This window comes from Gymnoscopelus microlampas, assembly GCF_963454915.1.
Source record: "Gymnoscopelus microlampas genome assembly, chromosome: 14".
NCBI classification, from domain to species: Eukaryota; Metazoa; Chordata; class Actinopteri; order Myctophiformes; family Myctophidae; genus Gymnoscopelus; species Gymnoscopelus microlampas.
The window spans coordinates 30,908,082-30,926,772 of NC_139951.1; the positions used below are offsets into that span (position 1 = coordinate 30,908,082).

At 40.2% G+C, this 18,691-nt stretch overlaps 1 protein-coding gene across 1 annotated transcript; it reads right to left on the minus strand.

The window, feature by feature from the left end:
* Positions 1-1,141: 1,141 nt before the first annotated feature.
* Positions 1,142-12,975, minus strand: osbpl7 (oxysterol binding protein-like 7; the record flags this gene model as incomplete). The annotated part of the gene is made up of 21 exons (XM_084079345.1): positions 1,142-1,554; positions 1,708-1,830; positions 2,673-2,799; positions 3,086-3,236; positions 3,632-3,776; positions 4,521-4,599; positions 4,917-4,980; positions 5,319-5,456; positions 5,992-6,128; positions 6,767-6,913; positions 7,088-7,259; positions 7,394-7,500; positions 7,881-8,031; positions 9,650-9,736; positions 9,875-9,993; positions 10,288-10,414; positions 10,674-10,817; positions 10,947-11,060; positions 11,148-11,201; positions 11,299-11,439; positions 12,856-12,975. The coding sequence occupies 21 exons, from the start codon at positions 12,973-12,975 to the stop codon at positions 1,446-1,448; spliced, it is 2,556 nt and encodes an 851-aa protein (XP_083935471.1). The 3' UTR covers positions 1,142-1,445.
* Between the last annotated feature and the right edge of the window lie 5,716 nt (positions 12,976-18,691).

The window sequence follows — 18,691 nt, forward strand, 5'->3', positions numbered from 1 at the left end:
TTTTTTAAATTCATGAAATTAAAGCTTAATAATCTTAAACCTTCACTGTTTGGTTTGATATATTCAAGGATTTTCAACTATTGCTCAACTATTGACATGAATAAAAAGTGTCCATTTTCAAAAATAAATATATCAGAGATTTATCATTAAACATCTCTCAAAAACAGAGGATCCTGTGAGTAAATGTTTATTAAGAGTAGATGTCACTTTTTCAAGTGTTGGATATATCATTTTTGAACAAAAGTATTTTTTCCCTTGTCATTTACCATACATACACTGGCTATATACTTATGCAGAGTCTCTTGTGATGTTAAGTACACTGTAAAAATATATAATATGCACCTCCAACCAGCTGGATACTCATTTCACTCTTAAAGATAAAACATTAGTATTAATGGTAGGAGAAGCACCGATACCAAAGTTTGCTGACCAAGTAAAAATAAGTAACAGCAATGGAATTTCAACTAACAACCCCCACTTTTTTCTAATAAAAACTGATCAACAGCATTGCAGCATCAGCAGTTAGCATTGTATTATATCCTAGCTTGTGGTAGCTGTTTCCTCCACTGATAATAACCATTTAAACCCCAGCATCCGTATTGTGGGGAAAGCTTTAACAAAAAATAGCAGATCGGCTATTTTCAGTGGAAGCTTTCCCGACAATAACAGAAAACCGAAAATACACTTGTATAGAGCCCTGAGGGACTCCGGTCAACCATTAAAGTGGTTAAGAATGAACACTTAGGTATTGGTGCACCTCGGGACAGTAACATAGACTACATGTATGCACAGTTGTAAGTAGAATGCAATATAAAAAGTGAGCTGGAAGCTAGCAGAAGATGGATAAACACAAAATAAAAATAGAAAAGTTAGTCGGGAGTTAAAATATTGCAGAAGACCTCTGACTTGGTTATGAAACTTTGATGGTTTGATGTCAGTGACTTCAGTGATTTGATTGAGGTTACTTTACTTCACATTCTCACTAATTTGGGCAGCAAACTTTCAAAAGTTAAAACAAACGGTATACATTGACTTATCGGGCGGCCGTAGCTTAGGGGGTTTAGAGGCCCCCGAGTGTGCATCACAACCATGTTGAATACTGAATTTCCCCCGTGAAACTAATAAGGTAATAAAACAAGAAGATAAAACAAAAAAACACTGAGGTCCTCTGCAAAATGGAGATAGTCTTTGGGTAGCCCTTTAGTGGGCATATGATCCATGCTCATAATAAGAAGGCTATTCATTGTTTTTCATAGGTTGAATTGGGCTGAGGGTTCCCATGAGCCAGTCATGAGACGTCCCACCGAGCCAAGTAAGAATGATATGATATAAATCAGCACTGATCTGTGCTCTGCAGGAGTCGCAGGGCAGTTAATCCGTGCTACCATTTTTGTCTCTTCCTCTCATCTTTTCTCACTTTCTATTGCAGACAGTCCAAAATCACCTCACCACAGAGCCATGTTTTCGATGTTAGCGTAGCCTGGACTCTCCCTGAGTTTCCAATATGTTCCATTCGTTAGCCACACATCTCTGCCACTGGAATCTTTGGCTTTCCTGAAGGATAAGATAGGAGAGTTTCCCATGGTTACAATCTACATAAATACCTAATAGTATACACATCAAGCAAGCAATCAATCAGAATGGTAAAATAATCATCTGTAAAATATTGCAAGCAAAGTTGATTGTAGGATATTTTCAAGATCTCACTTGAAAAAACGTGGAACGTGATCCTGTCCCCTTTTGGTCATTTCTTTTCTTCGCTCCCTCTGCATTTCCTCTAATTCATCTTTTTTAATATCCGTTTCTTCCAACTTTCCCTCTTCCAGCATTCTGTGACAAGAGAAGAACAATATCCAGTAATTATGCCAAATGAAAACAAGAGAGTTTACATTTGTGCTGTTTGGTGGTAAAATGGTCAAGATGTCTGACTCTTGACATTTATATTCGATTCCTTCAATTTTCAAATGCAAAGTCTTCTTTACCAGCACTCCAGTTATTAGTAGAGCAGCGTGCACCAAGTGTAAACTATATTAATGAGACTGTCTGTCTGTGTATACTGTATTGGCACTTTTCCATTGCATGGTATTGGTTCAACTTGATTCAACTCTAATTGCTTTTGGTACGAGGTACTTTGTTTCCAGTGTAGCTGGTCGTCATAGCGACGTCCAATCCTCTGCGTAGGGGAAAGAACAATCGCAACTTGTCTGGAAAATATGTCTAATTCGCCTATACACTCAAACAAAAACGGTTTCTGATAACATTTTAGGTGAAAAATAGGCCATGCAGTTGCTCAATATTGAGTCATTTCATATTTACATTAGCTACTTTAAAAGTTTGATAAAAGTAATTTCAACAGAGGTGATACCCCAAAAAAGTAGTAGGTACCAGGTACCAGGTACTACTTTTGCCCATGTGGAAAACCAAAGAAGGCTGTACTGTAGAGTCGAGTCGAGTCAAGTTGAACTGGTACCATGCAGTGGAAAAGCATCATACTGTCATTCTGTCCACAGATGTATCCACCAGAGAGTGCTGAAAACACAGATCAACTACACATCTATAGTATGTTAACTGTTCAAAAAGTATCTTCAAGAGATTGTTTAAAAAACTGTCAAAAACCTGTGTACCTAGAAAGAATGACATCCCTGCACAGCCCCCAAGTAAGAGACACCAACCTTTGGTCTGGGCGCAAGCGGCTGTCTGTGGGTGGCAACAAAGGCTTGAGTTCGGGGGTCAGCTCATTGAGCTCCAAGGCGAAGCTAGAGAAGCCATAGTACAGCAGATAATCCTCTGGCTGGGGATCTGAGGATACACAGAGCCCTCTGTGGTGAACGGATGCAATAACACCTGGCTATACAGTCATTAGTAGCATTGAAACATACAGGGTGTGATCTGATTTCAAATTCCTTGAAAGCACACCTTCTTAAAAACACTGAGACTGTGCCACTTAATACAATGAGGACAGAGTGAAGAAACGACTGAATTATCATCATCATATCCAATTTTCATTCACTATACTTTTATCATAAACACATAGATGACACTCATTGTTTGGGACTGTTTGGGATGTTCATGTGTTGTCACTCACCTGGCTTCCAGATGCACTTGGGAGTTGGTAGGGTGTCACAGAATATGCCCTCGTGCCACAGACCTCCAAACCGGTGAATGACACTCCCACTCTTGTCCAGTACTGTGCCCTGCACCTCATTCTTGTTGGTGTCTGAACCCCAATAACGAGACTGCAACAAATACAACTGTGTGAGACAAACCTTGTGTGCATGCTGCTTAACAAAACACTGCCATGTCATTGCAAATAGTTAGAGTTGCTCAGCCGGTAAAAATACAAGTTTGACCAGTATTAAATAGTTGAACACTGTTTCTCCCTAACAAAATGTCTAATAAGACAATACATCTAGATACATTAATATAGATTAAGAAAAAAACAAGATAAATAGAAATGAATGTCCAATCTTATTTTGCATAGTGAGAGTCCTTTACCTTAATTTCCCCTTGCATTAAACAGTCATTTGGTTGTTCTACAGCAGATGATAATAAAACTCTGATCTCAAACCAGCATTCCGCCAGCATTTATTCAACCATTTTAGTTCCATAACATAAGCACATTTGCACTCACCTTGACAAATGTAATCTTACAGGTGCAGACATTGCTGTTGAGGTTGCGTATGGTGACTTCACCATAGTGTTCTAGATAGCGCTGCTGACTGAGGACATTATGGATGCAGGTCACTACTTTGTTCCATTCATAGTGGTCTCCATGCCTGTGAAAAATACCACAATAACAAACTATGAGGTTCAGTAGGTCATTATTTGCTATATCAACAAAAACGTCAATAACATCAGAAAACAGTTTACAACCTCGCAAGCACTGTGCAAACTGCATACATTGTCTGCACTGTACTGTTATGTTAACACCTTTTTCCAAAGCTCTTTAAAATGCATGCATTACATTCACCCATACACACATTCACACATCAATGACAGAGGCAACCACGCAAGGCATCAACTCTCTTGTCGGGAGCAGTTAGCGTTTCAGTGTCTTGCTGAAGGACACTTCGATATGACCAGGAGGAATGAGTATCTCCCAGACAACATCAGCCATCGCATCATATGAACAAGTACAATCAGTCAAATGCAGTTGCACTGTCAAAAATTCCAGTCTTTGACATTGAGGCAGCAGCCTCGAGCAAACTAAGAAAAGATGATTTAGTCTTTTCTTGAATCACTGGTCTGACAGCAAATGTCCTTGAGACATGAACATGAACTGTCACTTCTTGGAGATTATGTACTCAAACAAAGGATATATTTTAACCACTTACGCCATATCAGTGCACGTTATTTTATGACAAATAGCAAAAACAGCCAAACTACAAGATCACAATGCATCATAATCAGAGGGGTTCTGCACTAGTAAATCTGCAATTCTTTTGACTTTTGAGATTTCCACTGTAATGTCATGCCCAAAACAGGGACGCCAGGTTGGACCCCTATGCAATGAATCTTACTTTGGCAGTGTGACATTCACCATTCCTGTGGGCATGATCTCCAGTGACTTCCCCCAGAACTTATTCTTCCATCGCTGGTCTGTTAAGATAAGAGAGGTGAAGAGTTGGCTGGTAAGTATACAGTATGTGCATGCATGTCCAAGCATTAGCTCAGGAAATGTTGCTCACATAACATCACAAGGCAGAGAGACCATTAGAGTATCCAGTGACCACTGAACCATAAAAGCTAAGTGCTAGCTGGTGTAACCACCTGGATTCAAACCCCAGGTCCCCCGCATTGGACACCAAACATATACCACTCAGCTAAAGGGGGAGCCCCCTTGGACAAAGGAGATATTAGCCTCTGAGCTACAGGCAGGGCTACTCTGCTACACTGGAATACTGACAGAGCCTCACCCTGCCAGAAGGAGAAGTTCTCTGACTCTGCATGACAGGCAGAGATGGGGGGATGGTGGCACACCTAGTAGAAGACAAAAAATATCATTCAAATGTTAATCATAAGCTGAGTACAATGATCATTTCCAAGACAATATAATACACTGACATTAAACAGGTACACATATATGGGTACATTTTATGGATTGATATGATAGAAGATACTGCCAACAACAGAATAAATTTGCTCAGAAACAAAAATTCTCAATCAAGTCCTTCAGTGTTTTTAGAACCCCATCCAGGTCTGATTAAAAAAATGCATAGTGAGACTGAGCAGCATACGAGACTCACAAAAGACATTACATCACAGATAATAACAAATCCACTTTGAACATCCAGTGAGTGAACCGCCTTCTACCGCACCTGCTCGGTGATGAGGCGGAAACCCCTATCCTCGCTGGTGTATTCGAAGGTCTCCCCCAGTACTGGGTTGAACGGCTTGTAGCGGTTTCTGAAGGTAGCAGTAGCGTAGCCGGATATAGCGAAGGCAGCTATGTAGATCTGTATGAGACACACAAGAACAACACTCACCTTAATTCTTTTTGCATACAGAACATTTTGGAACAGTGAAAAGGACCATACCAGGGCTCTTGCATAGAAATTGATTACGGACTCATGGTGTACTTGACATTACTGCTGACCATTTTCTAAAGCATGCCATGGTTTGTTTACTTTTCAAGCACAGACTGATTCGAAATGTTTAGCCAAAAAGATTTACAAATATCCATTACTTATTAATTGTGTGATGAAGATTAGCCAACATGTACTCAGTTATTCAGGGAAGATAGGTAACGTTTTAGACTGCCTTTATTTGATAGGAAAGTAGACTGACAAAGAAACTGGGAGAGAGATGGGGGGTGACACGCAGTAAAGGCCGTCGGGATCGGGAGTCAAACCTGCGACACGCTGTCAGGCTGGATTACCAGCCTAGGTGCCCAGACGGTTACGCCAACCGTCCGGGCCTCTTTGTCAGTCTTAAAGGGAAAAAGATATATATTTAATAAATAAGGGACAGGCATGTTTGTGACAGCCGTACCATCCTCTGGTAAGGGTCCTGTGTGTTGCTGGCAGTGTTCAGCAGCTCATGGTATTCCAGCTCCTCACACAGTCTCTGCAGCAGGTTGATGGGCTCATTGAGGGCAGCAGGCATGGATACCCTGGACAGGTCTTTACCTGTGAACAAAACCACAGCTGAGAAGCTGTGCAGGGCTTGAATAACAAAGACTGCAAATACTCCACCATCACAAAGGTGCTCTTTGGACTAAGATTGGATTTAGTATAACCACCTACGATGGGGTAAAAATGAAACAGGGTCTAATAATGACATGGCTTCCCTGTGGATCTGTCATATTCACACACACAAAGAATATTTACTTCCTTGGCCTACTGGCAGTTTGCACAAGAAATCGTTCAAGTTACTTGACCGATCATCAGTGACAAATACTAGAATCTAGTAGTGGTTGGCGAGATTATCCACACACACAGACAGGTGTAGACGGCTCGGGCCAATAGGACCCACACCTTAAAAATCCTTTCTACGAACCACACAACAAGCTTTGTCTATATCCTTGCCTATGGTACTATGGAGGGTTACGTAGTTCAAAAGGTAATGTTATGCGCATCCATACAGTATACTCTGTTGCTGGTGCAGGACAAAGTAAAACATATAAAAAGAAAGTAAAGTCTGTACAACCAGCTTGATGCTCCAAGCAACCTTTACTGTGCAAACTCAGCAAACAACATTTGACAAAGTTTTGTCTTCCTCAGCTGAACTGTGAGGGTTATGACTCCAGTACAAGGGTCTTTTTTACCTATGTTGTTGTAGAGGATTTGCATGAGGCCCACGTGGCTGTTGTCTGGGCAGTGGGCAGGCAGGGTGGTGCGATGACCTGTCCTCTGGGGAACAACGCTGTTTGGAGCTTTGCCGATGCTGGCTCTGTATTTGCGTGTGGCTGAAACTACAGCAGAGGAGGTAAAGGAAAGCTTCAAAATCATACCATGTAAAAAAAAAATAAGTCTGCATAACATGCATGCTTCATATACAGTACGGCATGATATCCATAAGAGTAAGCATCATCGGGTGCAAGAATAGAGAATGACCTATCTATTCTTTCATATCTACATCTACACACCATGACCAGCCTCTGGCTCAGAATTGCTTGTGGTTCCGTCACTCAGCCCTGATTCGTCAGACACCTCAGAGGAGCTGCCACAGATGACGTCATCACTGGCATCAAAATACTCCCCATCAGAGTCGCCCGCCAAGGGTGGGTCCTCCTGTGACGGATTGTTAGCTGCTCCAGGCTGAAGAGAGAGAGCGAGAAGAAAGAAAGAAACAAAGAAACAAAGACAAAGAAAAAGAAAAGCAGCATGAGATGGAGGGAAAACAAGGAACCTACAAGGTAAGGTTGGTAGAAGATGTGCAGGTTGAGGCTCACCTGGGCCAGTGTGTTAGACTGATGGATGTTATTACTGCTCCAGGCCTCCTGCCGTCTCTGGTGCTCCTGGGTTAAAATGTCATGTACTGACTTGAGGGACGTGTGCACTGATATGGAAGAAACACAACAGGGCTGTTTTTAGAAAACTAGAGGTTCAGGCTGCTATGTTCAGGCTGCTATATCTAGAGCTTGGGCCACTATGTGGCCCTCACATCTAGAGCTTGGGCCGATAACAAGCTCTAGATGCAAGCTCCGATACGACCGATATGCCCATATATGGGCATATATGGAGACCGGCTGACCAATCTACTTCAAACGTGCATGTTTGTATTCTGGTATGGAATAAATTTAAGTCAATGCAATGTCAACAAAGGTTTGATGAATCAACATAGTGTGGGCGTTTGTGCGTGTGTGCATGTGTGTGTGTGTCTAACTGTAAATCTATCTGTCTGCCTGTATACTGTATGTGTCTCTCCTTGACTCTGACCTCGTAGGGACAAGGTACAGATATCCTGATGTATCCTCTTGCCCTCGGGGGAGGTGATGGTGGGAGGAGACGCCTGGGTGTAGCTGCAGTCTGGGACAGAGGGGCTGGACGTGCCCAGGTGAGCCGACGTGCCCAGGTGACTGGAGGATAGCTGTGGGACAGTGGACAATTCACTGGCTCAGTTATAATGATATGTAATATAAGGCTATGACTTGGTCACGCCAGTGCTGTGTTTGGTTATCCGTAACGGCAAGCATACAAAATCGGAAATTAAAAAAGATGTTTTCATTCATTATTATTTATCACCATTTAGCTGCTATGGTATGTATGGTTCTAAAATGCCATTGCTATGTTGCTATTTTGTGATCATATGTGACACAAACAGTAGGTCTGTATATGTTCCAACTATTATACAAATATGTAGCATGTCAGAAAGTGGGACGTGTACAATGGCTATACTGTATTTGGTTACCAGCAGCACATAAACAGATCAAGACTCTTTCATTATATACTAACAAAATGATCATCACTGCTGATTTGCTCGGTCCCCTCCCCTGGATAAACCCCCCACCCCCCCGGGGGGCTTTGCTCCCTTCAGTTATTATGCAGTAACACAGAATGTCTATAGAGTACACAGTATGTGAGTGAATAACATGACACAGCTTTATGGGGATCACGTTCTATCCAGAGGTGACTCACCGATTTAGTTATCCCACGAATAGGCTTTGGATTAGAGAGAGGTCCGAAAACGTTACTAGGAGGTTGGGATGTCAAATGCTTAAAACAAATTCCAAATATGTAAGTTTAACACCTTGACTTCAATGTCAATTGTCAGAAATCTAAAATCTAAATATTAATATCAAAACATGAATATAAAATTACATTACCATATAAGGGAACTAAACCCTAGTTGTGCCAATGTTGTGAGTTTGCTGCCATCTAAAGGTTAAAAATCATCTAACAGTGGTTGGTACACTCTGTGATAACACAGCAGCAGTTAATAAATACCTTTGGGTAGTTCTGGCTAAGCATTGGTTGAAATGGCTCATGGCTCAAGCCATGCCCAAATAAATCTTTGACAGCCATATTGACGTGAAATAGTAGGGTAAACATCAAAGGTAAACCGATTTACCAATTATACAAATTCAATTTAGTGTAGCAGAGGCCTTCCAGTGAGTCAACATGCACATTTGCAGCACCTTGACTTTGTCCTGAATGGAACAGAACCTTAATTAGTATAGGTTAATTGCTTAGTAACACCTGTGTTTACTGTTTACCCTACTATTTATTGTCAAAATGGCTGCTGTGAAAAAAGGATTACTCTGCAAAACATAGAAATATCAACACATTTCCATGGTAACAGAGACGTTAATCTACTGGCTATGTTACGTTGCTTTGCTAGGTTATTGGAATCTTCGGTATGTAGGAACTAGTACTTTACAAACACGCTAGTTTTCATCATTTGATGTATATATTTAGATTTAGCTAAATATGGTTAATTAAAAAAGACATGTTCTGTTGTTAAGTGTTGTATAATCACCATTTTACACTCAAGATTGTTCTTTACTGTTATTAGTGTCACTTAACAACACTCTCTTGTGTAATAAGATGCCATTTAGATTATTTGAAAACTTTAGAGGGCAGAACACTCACAAAATTGACCCAGGGTTTAATCCACCTACAATTAATAAATCTATTTAAAATCATTTGAAAGGTTATATGCTAATACTTCACTTATTTTTGTCAGTCCTGGTAATGTCCATTCTTACCATTCTGGCCTCTACTCGAGACAGTGTACGACTGTGACCCCATATCTTTCCCGGTTTGGACTTCTTTGGCTTGTCAAGTGATAGATTCTACATTAGGAAACACAAGGCAAATCAATAACATCCCATTCTCATGCTCTTATGTACTGTACTTGTACACTTTTTGGTTTGTATGATTTTTTTTATTTTTATGCAAACAGTATTTCATAGCATCCCATCCATCCATACCTGCATGCTAATGATGCGCTGCAGGTCTCCATTACTGAAGACCTGGCCTGTCTCTAGGGTCTGGAGCCTCTGGACCAAGCGATTCAATTCAGACAGGTCCATCTGACATCGATTCAGCTCTGGGAGAAGAAATAAAGGTCATGTAGACTGTAGATGTATAAAAGACTCTAAATGGACTAATGTACTGCTCACTAGTAGGGTTTTGGACATTTTGGTTAGTGAAGCTCTCACAATGATATTGTTTTTTCATAATTGCTAAGACATATTTGAGCCTGTTATCACTTATATTGCTGTAGGTGTGTTTTATAAACTTAATCCAGAGATACATCAAAATCCTTGTTTTAGTTTAGGTTTGTACATCTTCAGAGCATCTTGCAATAGAGAGGAAATGCATGCCAAATGCCATACCATACCTTGAGCACAGCTGTCTGTGTCATGGGTTTGCTGCAGCCAGGCAGACACCTTGCCATTTGCACCAGTGACAGCTGAAGGCAACACCCTTGATGTTCCAGCTATCTCTGTGTAGATGCCTGTGGTATTCTGGCAATGAGAATAAAGTGACAGAGGAGAGGAGCGGACAGGAGCAGAGAGGAGAGGAGGGTCAATGCATGATTCTTAGTTAATAGATCTATGCTCAGAGATATATATATATATACATATATATATATATATATATATATATATATATATATATATATATATATATATATATATATATATATATATACACACATGTGCGTGCGTGCGATGTGCGTGTGTGTGTAAATTTAATTTGATAGTTTGTGTGATAGATATTCACCAAATCTCCATTCCTCCGACCAACAGATCCATGGTTCAGGGCCTGGAGGAAGCCATTGTGGACATGTGCTGCCTCATTCTTCTTGTACGAGCGGTGGGCTTGTAGCTTCGTTAACCAGATATAGAAGAGTTCATGGCTTTTTGCCTAGAGATAAAAAATATTTTCTAGTCACATTACTGTGCATTTATTTTACTCTTAGAGGCACACTGGTTTCAATAAACTGATTGTTCATATCAACAGCACCTCTTGAATTCATCTCAGATTTGAGTTTACCTTCATGTGATAGAGAATGTGGCCCGCATCCAAGTCGATACGATTTGACTTCTTGTTTACGGACATCACTGCCAGGCTGACGTCAAGCGAGCCCTGGACTTTCCCCCTAGAGATCTTTAGGGAAGCGTATTGAATGTTCACTTTCACATTTTCATCCATGAATGTTCACTTATATCTTAAGAAAATGTATAGTGCACTTACATCTTGCTGATTTTTTGAATAGCGCAATATCCCCGCTTGCAAGACAAAGTATCTCTGAGAAAGAGAAAACAATGTAGGCAAAAAAAATAACCCACTGAAACAATCTACATCCAAAAAACACAATTGAAGATCTTGAATTGTGATTTCTCACCTTGTGCCAACCTTTGAGAGGCCACCTCCTCCTCTTGAGGAGGTATCCTTCACAGATACCTGGTGCAGTCATGTCTTGGAGGTTTTCATTGACCTGAATCTCCACCTGAACATCTTCCATCACCTCCCAGTCTTTGAAGTTCTAGGGAAAATATTTGAGAATGAATGCACCATTTTTTGTGGATAATTTATAATGTATTTGTTTCTTTTTCATGATGAAAATGAATTGACCTCCAATGCTGCTTGAATACAAAAACACCAAGCAAACATTAACACCCAAACTGTAAAGGGTATATCCATTAGAATAGACATGAAAACGCCAAAATAAAGGGACACAATATAAGGCTACTGTATGTCTTGCTTATTTATATGGCTTCTCTATATAATCATCCACCAAAGTGTACAAAAGATGAATTAGATCAGAGGGGACCCTGATTACTGTTTTTGAAATAGCTTTGTTTTTTGTAGCCTACAAAAATGTCACATGCAACAGTCCGAAACATATTCCTCATGGTGACCATTTGAGATGGCAATGAAGGGTGTAGTACTTGTAGAATGCAGAATCTTTAAGCACATGCTTGTTTTGTTTTTATTTATTATGCATTTTGATGGGAAACTAGAAAAAGTGCTCCTCGGAGCACAGGTCTCCGCCGTCAGGTACGTTATTCTGGCCTCCTGGTGGCGCTATAATAGGCCAATGTGAAAAGGGTGCCATTTATTCTTAGGTCTTTCACGGCAATCAGACTGCATTCATGATTTGAGGCATTTTGTTCCAAAAATGTGTTTTGCTAAATTAGACCTGCTGGTGGCGCTATAACAGGCCAATGTGAAAAGGGTGGCATTTCTTCCTCGGCCTAGTGGGAATGTGTGTGTGAAATGTCAAGGAAATCGCAAGCTGCATGCATAGTTTGAGGCATTTTGTTCAAAACGGACCAATCCTGCAAACTTTGGAAGCCAACCATAGGCAATCAGGATGGAATATGGGATATCGGACAGATAAGTGTTGATCACATGACTATAGAGATACTGTGTACCGATTTGCATGATATTTGGATAAAATCTGTAGGAGTAATGTAAAAAAATGTGTTTTGCACAAATCGGCCTCCTGGTGGCGCTATAACAGGCCCATGTGAAAAAATTGTGGCAGAGGTTCTGAATTGGCATCCAGGGAGTGTGTGTGCACAGTTTCGGAGCGAACGGACCAACGGTGCCGGAGATTAGCTGGTAACACACAGACAGGACACACACACGGACACACGGACACACGGACGGACGGAAGGACGGACAGAGGGTAAAACATACTCTCTCGCCATGCCTTTCGGCCTGGCGGAGACAATTAAGAGAAAACACTATGGTACTGGTGAGTGATTCCCTTGTTAAAAGTGAACACAGGGTGCGCCCTGGTGGTTCAAACGAATAGTGCCACATAATCCCTGTGTTTGCATCCAGCTCATCGCCTGTGTCATGCATCATCCCCTCTCTCTACTCTCTATCTTGTGCCAAAATGTCTTTAAAAAAATAAAATACATAGCAATGCCCCCACAGCCACTTGACTCACTTGTTTTGAGTGACGAGACGAGGCAGTGCTACTACTTCGGGAGTGGATAGGTTTGTAGCATGTTGGAGATGACTTCTCCTGTGATTGGCTGCGGTCAAGCGCAGACCCGTAAGACTCCATTTTGTAATGTTGAGTGACCTATGTCTTATCTCCCTCGTATCACTGGTTGTGTTTTACAGTGAGATCCGATGAGACCTGCTACACCGCGTCTCTCATGTCAGGATGAAGTGAGTCTGAAAGAGAAAGGAAATGCAGTTATTGAATTAAATGGTGAAATGAAAGCATGTGTCTGTGATACCTCTATTTTACTTTGTAAATATGTAGATAACTTGTTTTTGGCCTTCTGCTGTTCTCTTGTCTGATCTCCTTCCCACTTACCCCCCACCCCACTTCTTCTCCCCCCCCCCCCTCTTCTTTCTATGGAAATTAACGTTGCGATGGGAATGAATGAACGAATTTCACCCACTTTTTTTACCTTGTAAACCTGTGATGTGACAATAAACCTGATTCTGATTCTGATTCTGATTCTATTAAACCCTCTATATTTGATATAGTTGAGGGTAGGCTCTGTACTTGGGGGTAGGCTCTACCCCCAAGTAGGGGTAGGCTCTGTACTTGGTCAGCTATTTTCTTTCCTGTCTACACCAAATCCCTTCGCTGGAAATAGCCGGCGTTGTGAGCTGGTAGATCTGCTATTTTCAGCAAATGTTCGCCACATAATAGTGATGTTGGGGTACAAGTAAAGAAATGCAGAAGAATAATACAATCAATCTTTGGAGACTGTAAAGCGCCATTCACACTGAGCACTATAACTATAACAATAACTATAACTATCGTTCACAATTGTATTTTTTTTAATAGTTGGTGTGAACTCTGCCATCCACTTGACAATTTTTAAAACTATATTTGTATAGTTATAGTTATAGTTATAGCTATAGTGCTCAGTGTGAATGTCCCTTAATGCTCCAAAAAAGATTATTTATGAACCTCTTAAAAGTACATTTGGATGGTCAATGTAACTAATAACTAACAGCCTTGTTTTTGTTTACATGAATTTGGCTACTTTAGATATAGTGCAGTTGTATGAAGCGCTATGAGAGCTAGAATCAAGAGGGTTTATTTGTCACTCAAATAGGTAGAAGAAGTGAAATGTGTGCAGACATTTTACGCAAAAACACGTGCTAACACAATCATACAAGATAATAATAATAATAATAATAATAATAATAATAATAATAATAATAATAACGTGAAAAATGTGAAAAAAAAGAAAGTGTCGTTTAAAAAAAGAAATGCAGTCTCTTTAACAGCAATGGGTGATGTGCAGAATAGGGGGGGGGCTTATTTAGAATTGAGCATAAATCGTATATGTGCAGAAGGCACACATATACTGTCAATTACAATTATCCATGTACATTGTGCAAGTAATGTTGTGCAACTAACTTGGGATTTTTACAGATTGAATGCCGTTTTCGTTTTATTTTGTCTTTTTGTTCTTTTGTTTTTGTTGTTGTCCTTGTCCTATACAACCCAACTGGGCAGATGACCTCTGAACTCACAATCTATGGAGAAAGTATTAACTAAACAGAGCTGAGGCCTCATTCTAATCCTGTTACCTAATTCAGGTGAGTGGCAAACTGTCAAGGCAGTCAGTTTCAAGTGACCACTTCGCTCCAATTTCACTGGGCCTATTATGTAGTTGCATCTGTGTTTCTGCATGTATGAAAAACATTTCTGAAGGTAAACCACTGGACAAAAACATTTAATGAATGGCATATACTGTATGTAAGTGTTTAAGAAGTATCATATTCCCCACTATGATGTTTTCTGCGCATGTACTGCATTAGAAATGGTTGACTTAATTGTTGTTATATGCTTAGAGGAATGAAGACCACTGTGGCCAATCTAGTTCTTTTCACAACAAAAACAGTGTGTGAAATGAATATGGATTCCTTGTGATTTCTGTGGCTACTGTGTAATTGGAAATTGTGTCACTTTGGGCCATTACACCATTCAAAGACTAGTAGACTCAAATAGCTAAACATTACATCATTGTTACTTGGAGAAAGGTGATGATTAATTGTAAATGTTCATCTCACACCTCTTCATTCTAATTCATATTAATTAATGTACTGAAGATGTAAGACTGGGCAGAATGGCTGCTTCGTCAATTCATGACATGGTGTCGCTGAATGTACATTCAGAATTAGGGCATTACGGAGTTTTCTAAAGGCAGCGTAATAATTCCCACATGGAATTCACAATTCAGTTAATGTTATGTTATCTGATGTTGTGCATTCACAGTGTCCCCAGGCTGGTGTAGGAGTTATGCCACTTGCACCAGGCCCAGCACCGCCTGGGAGGACAGGATTAACAGCCAGCACACTAATTGGCTTTTTCCAGGGCCGTTTTTAGCAACCTGTCACTTGGACACACAGTAACAAGATCATAAGGCAGAGAACACACTGACAACAAATAATAATGTGCCAAAGGGGCTACGATTGTTATAGTTAAGCTAAAGTTAGACCTGTAAGCACAGCAATGTCAAAACGGACGATTCCGTGTAAAAGAAGGGAGACGAAAACAAACCTTGTTAGAAGGTAACATTTTTGAGTGTGCCATCACCAAGATACCATCAATCACTGACTGACATCAATCACTGTTCCAGATTATTTTGAATCCACGTTATTTTCAAGCCAATTTTAATGCAGACACGTCTGTCTGTCTGTCTGGAGCTAATCTCACAAACCACTGGACCGATCAGCACAACATTTCTTGAGCACACTGCCAGTAGGCCCCAGAAGTACTTTAACATACTTTAATTTCATAATAGAAGGTACTGGGGCTGGGCTGAAACCTTGCCCAAATTTGGTGTCATACATCATAGATCATCATAGATACATCATAGACGATTGATATCACAGATTACTGATGCCAAATATTCAGACTACAATACATGGAGTCTGAGATCCACATTGGAGCCAACGCTGTTCCCATGTGGATTCCGAGATAAACATGATTGAAATCTTGTTTAAGAATTTGGATATTTTAAGTGTGTATTCATTACCAGATAATCTTTCTTCCTTGGTTAAATAAAGGATGATGAATAATCTATCTCCCAACACCCCCCATTTAAAAACATTTACACCATTTACAGTACACACTGAAGACACTTGAAGTCATACACGACTGAGCCTCTTTGGAACAATACAGAATCAAATCAGAGGGGGAATTCAAGAAATTAGCCACTTGTATCAATGCATTTGGGCCTCTCGTTATGCTGTTGCCTCATCACTTGCTGTCAAACCCTGTGTTTGGCATTTTTTTTTATCTGTGCACTGAATGTGAGGTACTGTTGTCACTGCAGAGGAAAATACTCCCGCACACACTCCCGTCTTCAATTGCAAATAAACATTTAATGGGAATCACAACGTTTCAGTCCGTAGACCTTCATTAGGTGATCTGATCTCTTGTCAGTGGAAAATGCATCAGGTGTGAAACCCTGCACTTTGCTGATGAATCAGTACCATGGTCAAATAGGTAAACAAAAATAGATAAAATCGTATGTGTTATATTTAACTCTGAGAGTGTAAAAACAGACCTGTAACTTAACCACATGAACAATAGCATCCCTATTCTGGGGCAAACATTCAGCAAAAACAAAGCAGATCTACGACAGAGAGATTTGGTGTAGAGGGAAAGAAGGAGGGCCTAGTAGTATAATAGACCCCTGGGGGATGCCGGGCAATTAAGTCGCCTATGGTTTAAGTGGTTAAGAGTCCGTTTTCACACTCTCAGAATTAACAGTCCAGATTTTACTGGGTATTATGCTTCATATACAGGTTCTCATATTCAAAACTTTCTATGGCAGCATAGAACTCTGGTTTGCTATTACATAAGGACAGAGCAGGATGAGAGAAGCGGACCTCAGTCAGGAAAGCATGTGGTGACAACAGGATAAAAGGATTTGCAGGCTTCGAAGCTTGCTTACTCAAAGGACCAACGAAAATAACACGTCAAAGTCTACTGTGAACAAAAACCTTCATGTCATGCTTTGGGTCTGGTGTGAATTCTGCAACGATACAATATCAAATAAACTGGCCATTGGACTGGTGCACTGACCCTCAGGAGGCAGAGCTAATTAGTGAAATGTTCATGTGGAAACATGATACTAGTGATAGAATGATACAATGTGGAACAGGACTCTATCAGCCCAATTAATTGATGGGATAGTGAGCCCATAAATCAGCAACTGAATACAGAATAGAAACCTTGATGATCAACAACAACAACAACAACAACTGACTTTCAGAACTGAAGACTGAGTTTTTCAATCAATAATGCTTTAAAATGTATGCAAAGACAGCAAATAGGTGTAGAGAAATGCATTGTTAAGAAAGCAGATACAGCTTAGTTTCAGATGACATTTTCATTCTCATTGGTCAGCAGAACCTCAAACTGACCAACTGTAGGTCTTACACTTAAAAGTTGTACTGTACAACTTATAAGTGTAAGGCCTACAGTGTACAAGTTGTACATGGGAATGATGAAGTGACATCATAACATTTTAAACACTGTGGCAGCCAACACTGCTGGTCATAAGGTAGCATGAATATTGACAACACACCCATCAGATTTGTAGAGATCAGAGAAAGAAACAAGAGATTAGAACAGGTATTATAACCTTTTGGAATACAAATTGGCAATAACAAGAAAATGCATGATTCAAGTTTACAAAAACAGATCCCATCTGAAGTTGTAAGGGAAGTTGAAGGGAAATGCTACATAGCTTATAATACAGATCATCCACAGTATAAATAACACTGAAGGCCATGGGCATTTTATGTTATCCAGGGTGTTCTTATCTAAAGCCCATTATGATTGTCTCACACTGTCCCCACACACCCTAAATGTAAGGTTCAACACCTTTGCCAACATCAGTAGCTATCAAGTTCTTTCAACTTTGTATTATCAGTGGTGTAAAGTAACTAAGTACATTTACTCAAGTACTGTACTTGAGCACAATTCTGGGGTATTTTTTACTTCACTGGAGTATTTCCAAATTTCACTACTTTTACTCCACTACAATTATTTGAAAACTTTAGTTACTAGTTACTTTGTAGATTTTGATTATTATTACAATGCATGAACCACAGCCCTATATTTCGTCCATTTGAAAATAGCCGACCTACAAGCTCACAATGCATGGAGATACCACGCCTTGTGAGCTTGCAGATCTGCTATTTTCAAAAGATTCTTATACATTGTATTGATTTGAAAACTTGTGAAATGGGTCATGCTGCATTTTGATACCAATACTGACTGTTGTACTTTTACTCAAGTCCATTTTTATTTAAGTAAGAAATGTGATAGCTACTTTTCCCACCACTGTTTATTATAAAGTAAATGAAAGAAGCGGAAAAGTAATCATCTATATGTTCTTACCTGAAATTGGCGTCGGACTGTCATGGTGTATTTGAATCCTCTTCAATTGATGTATCCAGCGAACTGCACGCTTTGCCATTTGTTAAACTGTAGTCACGAGTAGGACATTGATTTAGAAATCATTCTTTCGCCTATAGGGATTAGGAAAAAAAGTCAAGTAAATGTCCCATCAACGTATAGGCTAATCACTTCGGTCAAAAATAATCTGGTCTGCGTCTGTCCCATTACCTCTCAATGGGCGACATGAGCGTCCTCCAAATCCAAGGAGAGCAGTGCGTCGCCAGGCAGCGCAGCGCCGTGCGCAATGTGTCCACGGGCATTATCCTATTAGCTGGAATTACACGGCTGTCTGTAGAACACGTATACTGTGGCATCGATAGCTGTACTGCCA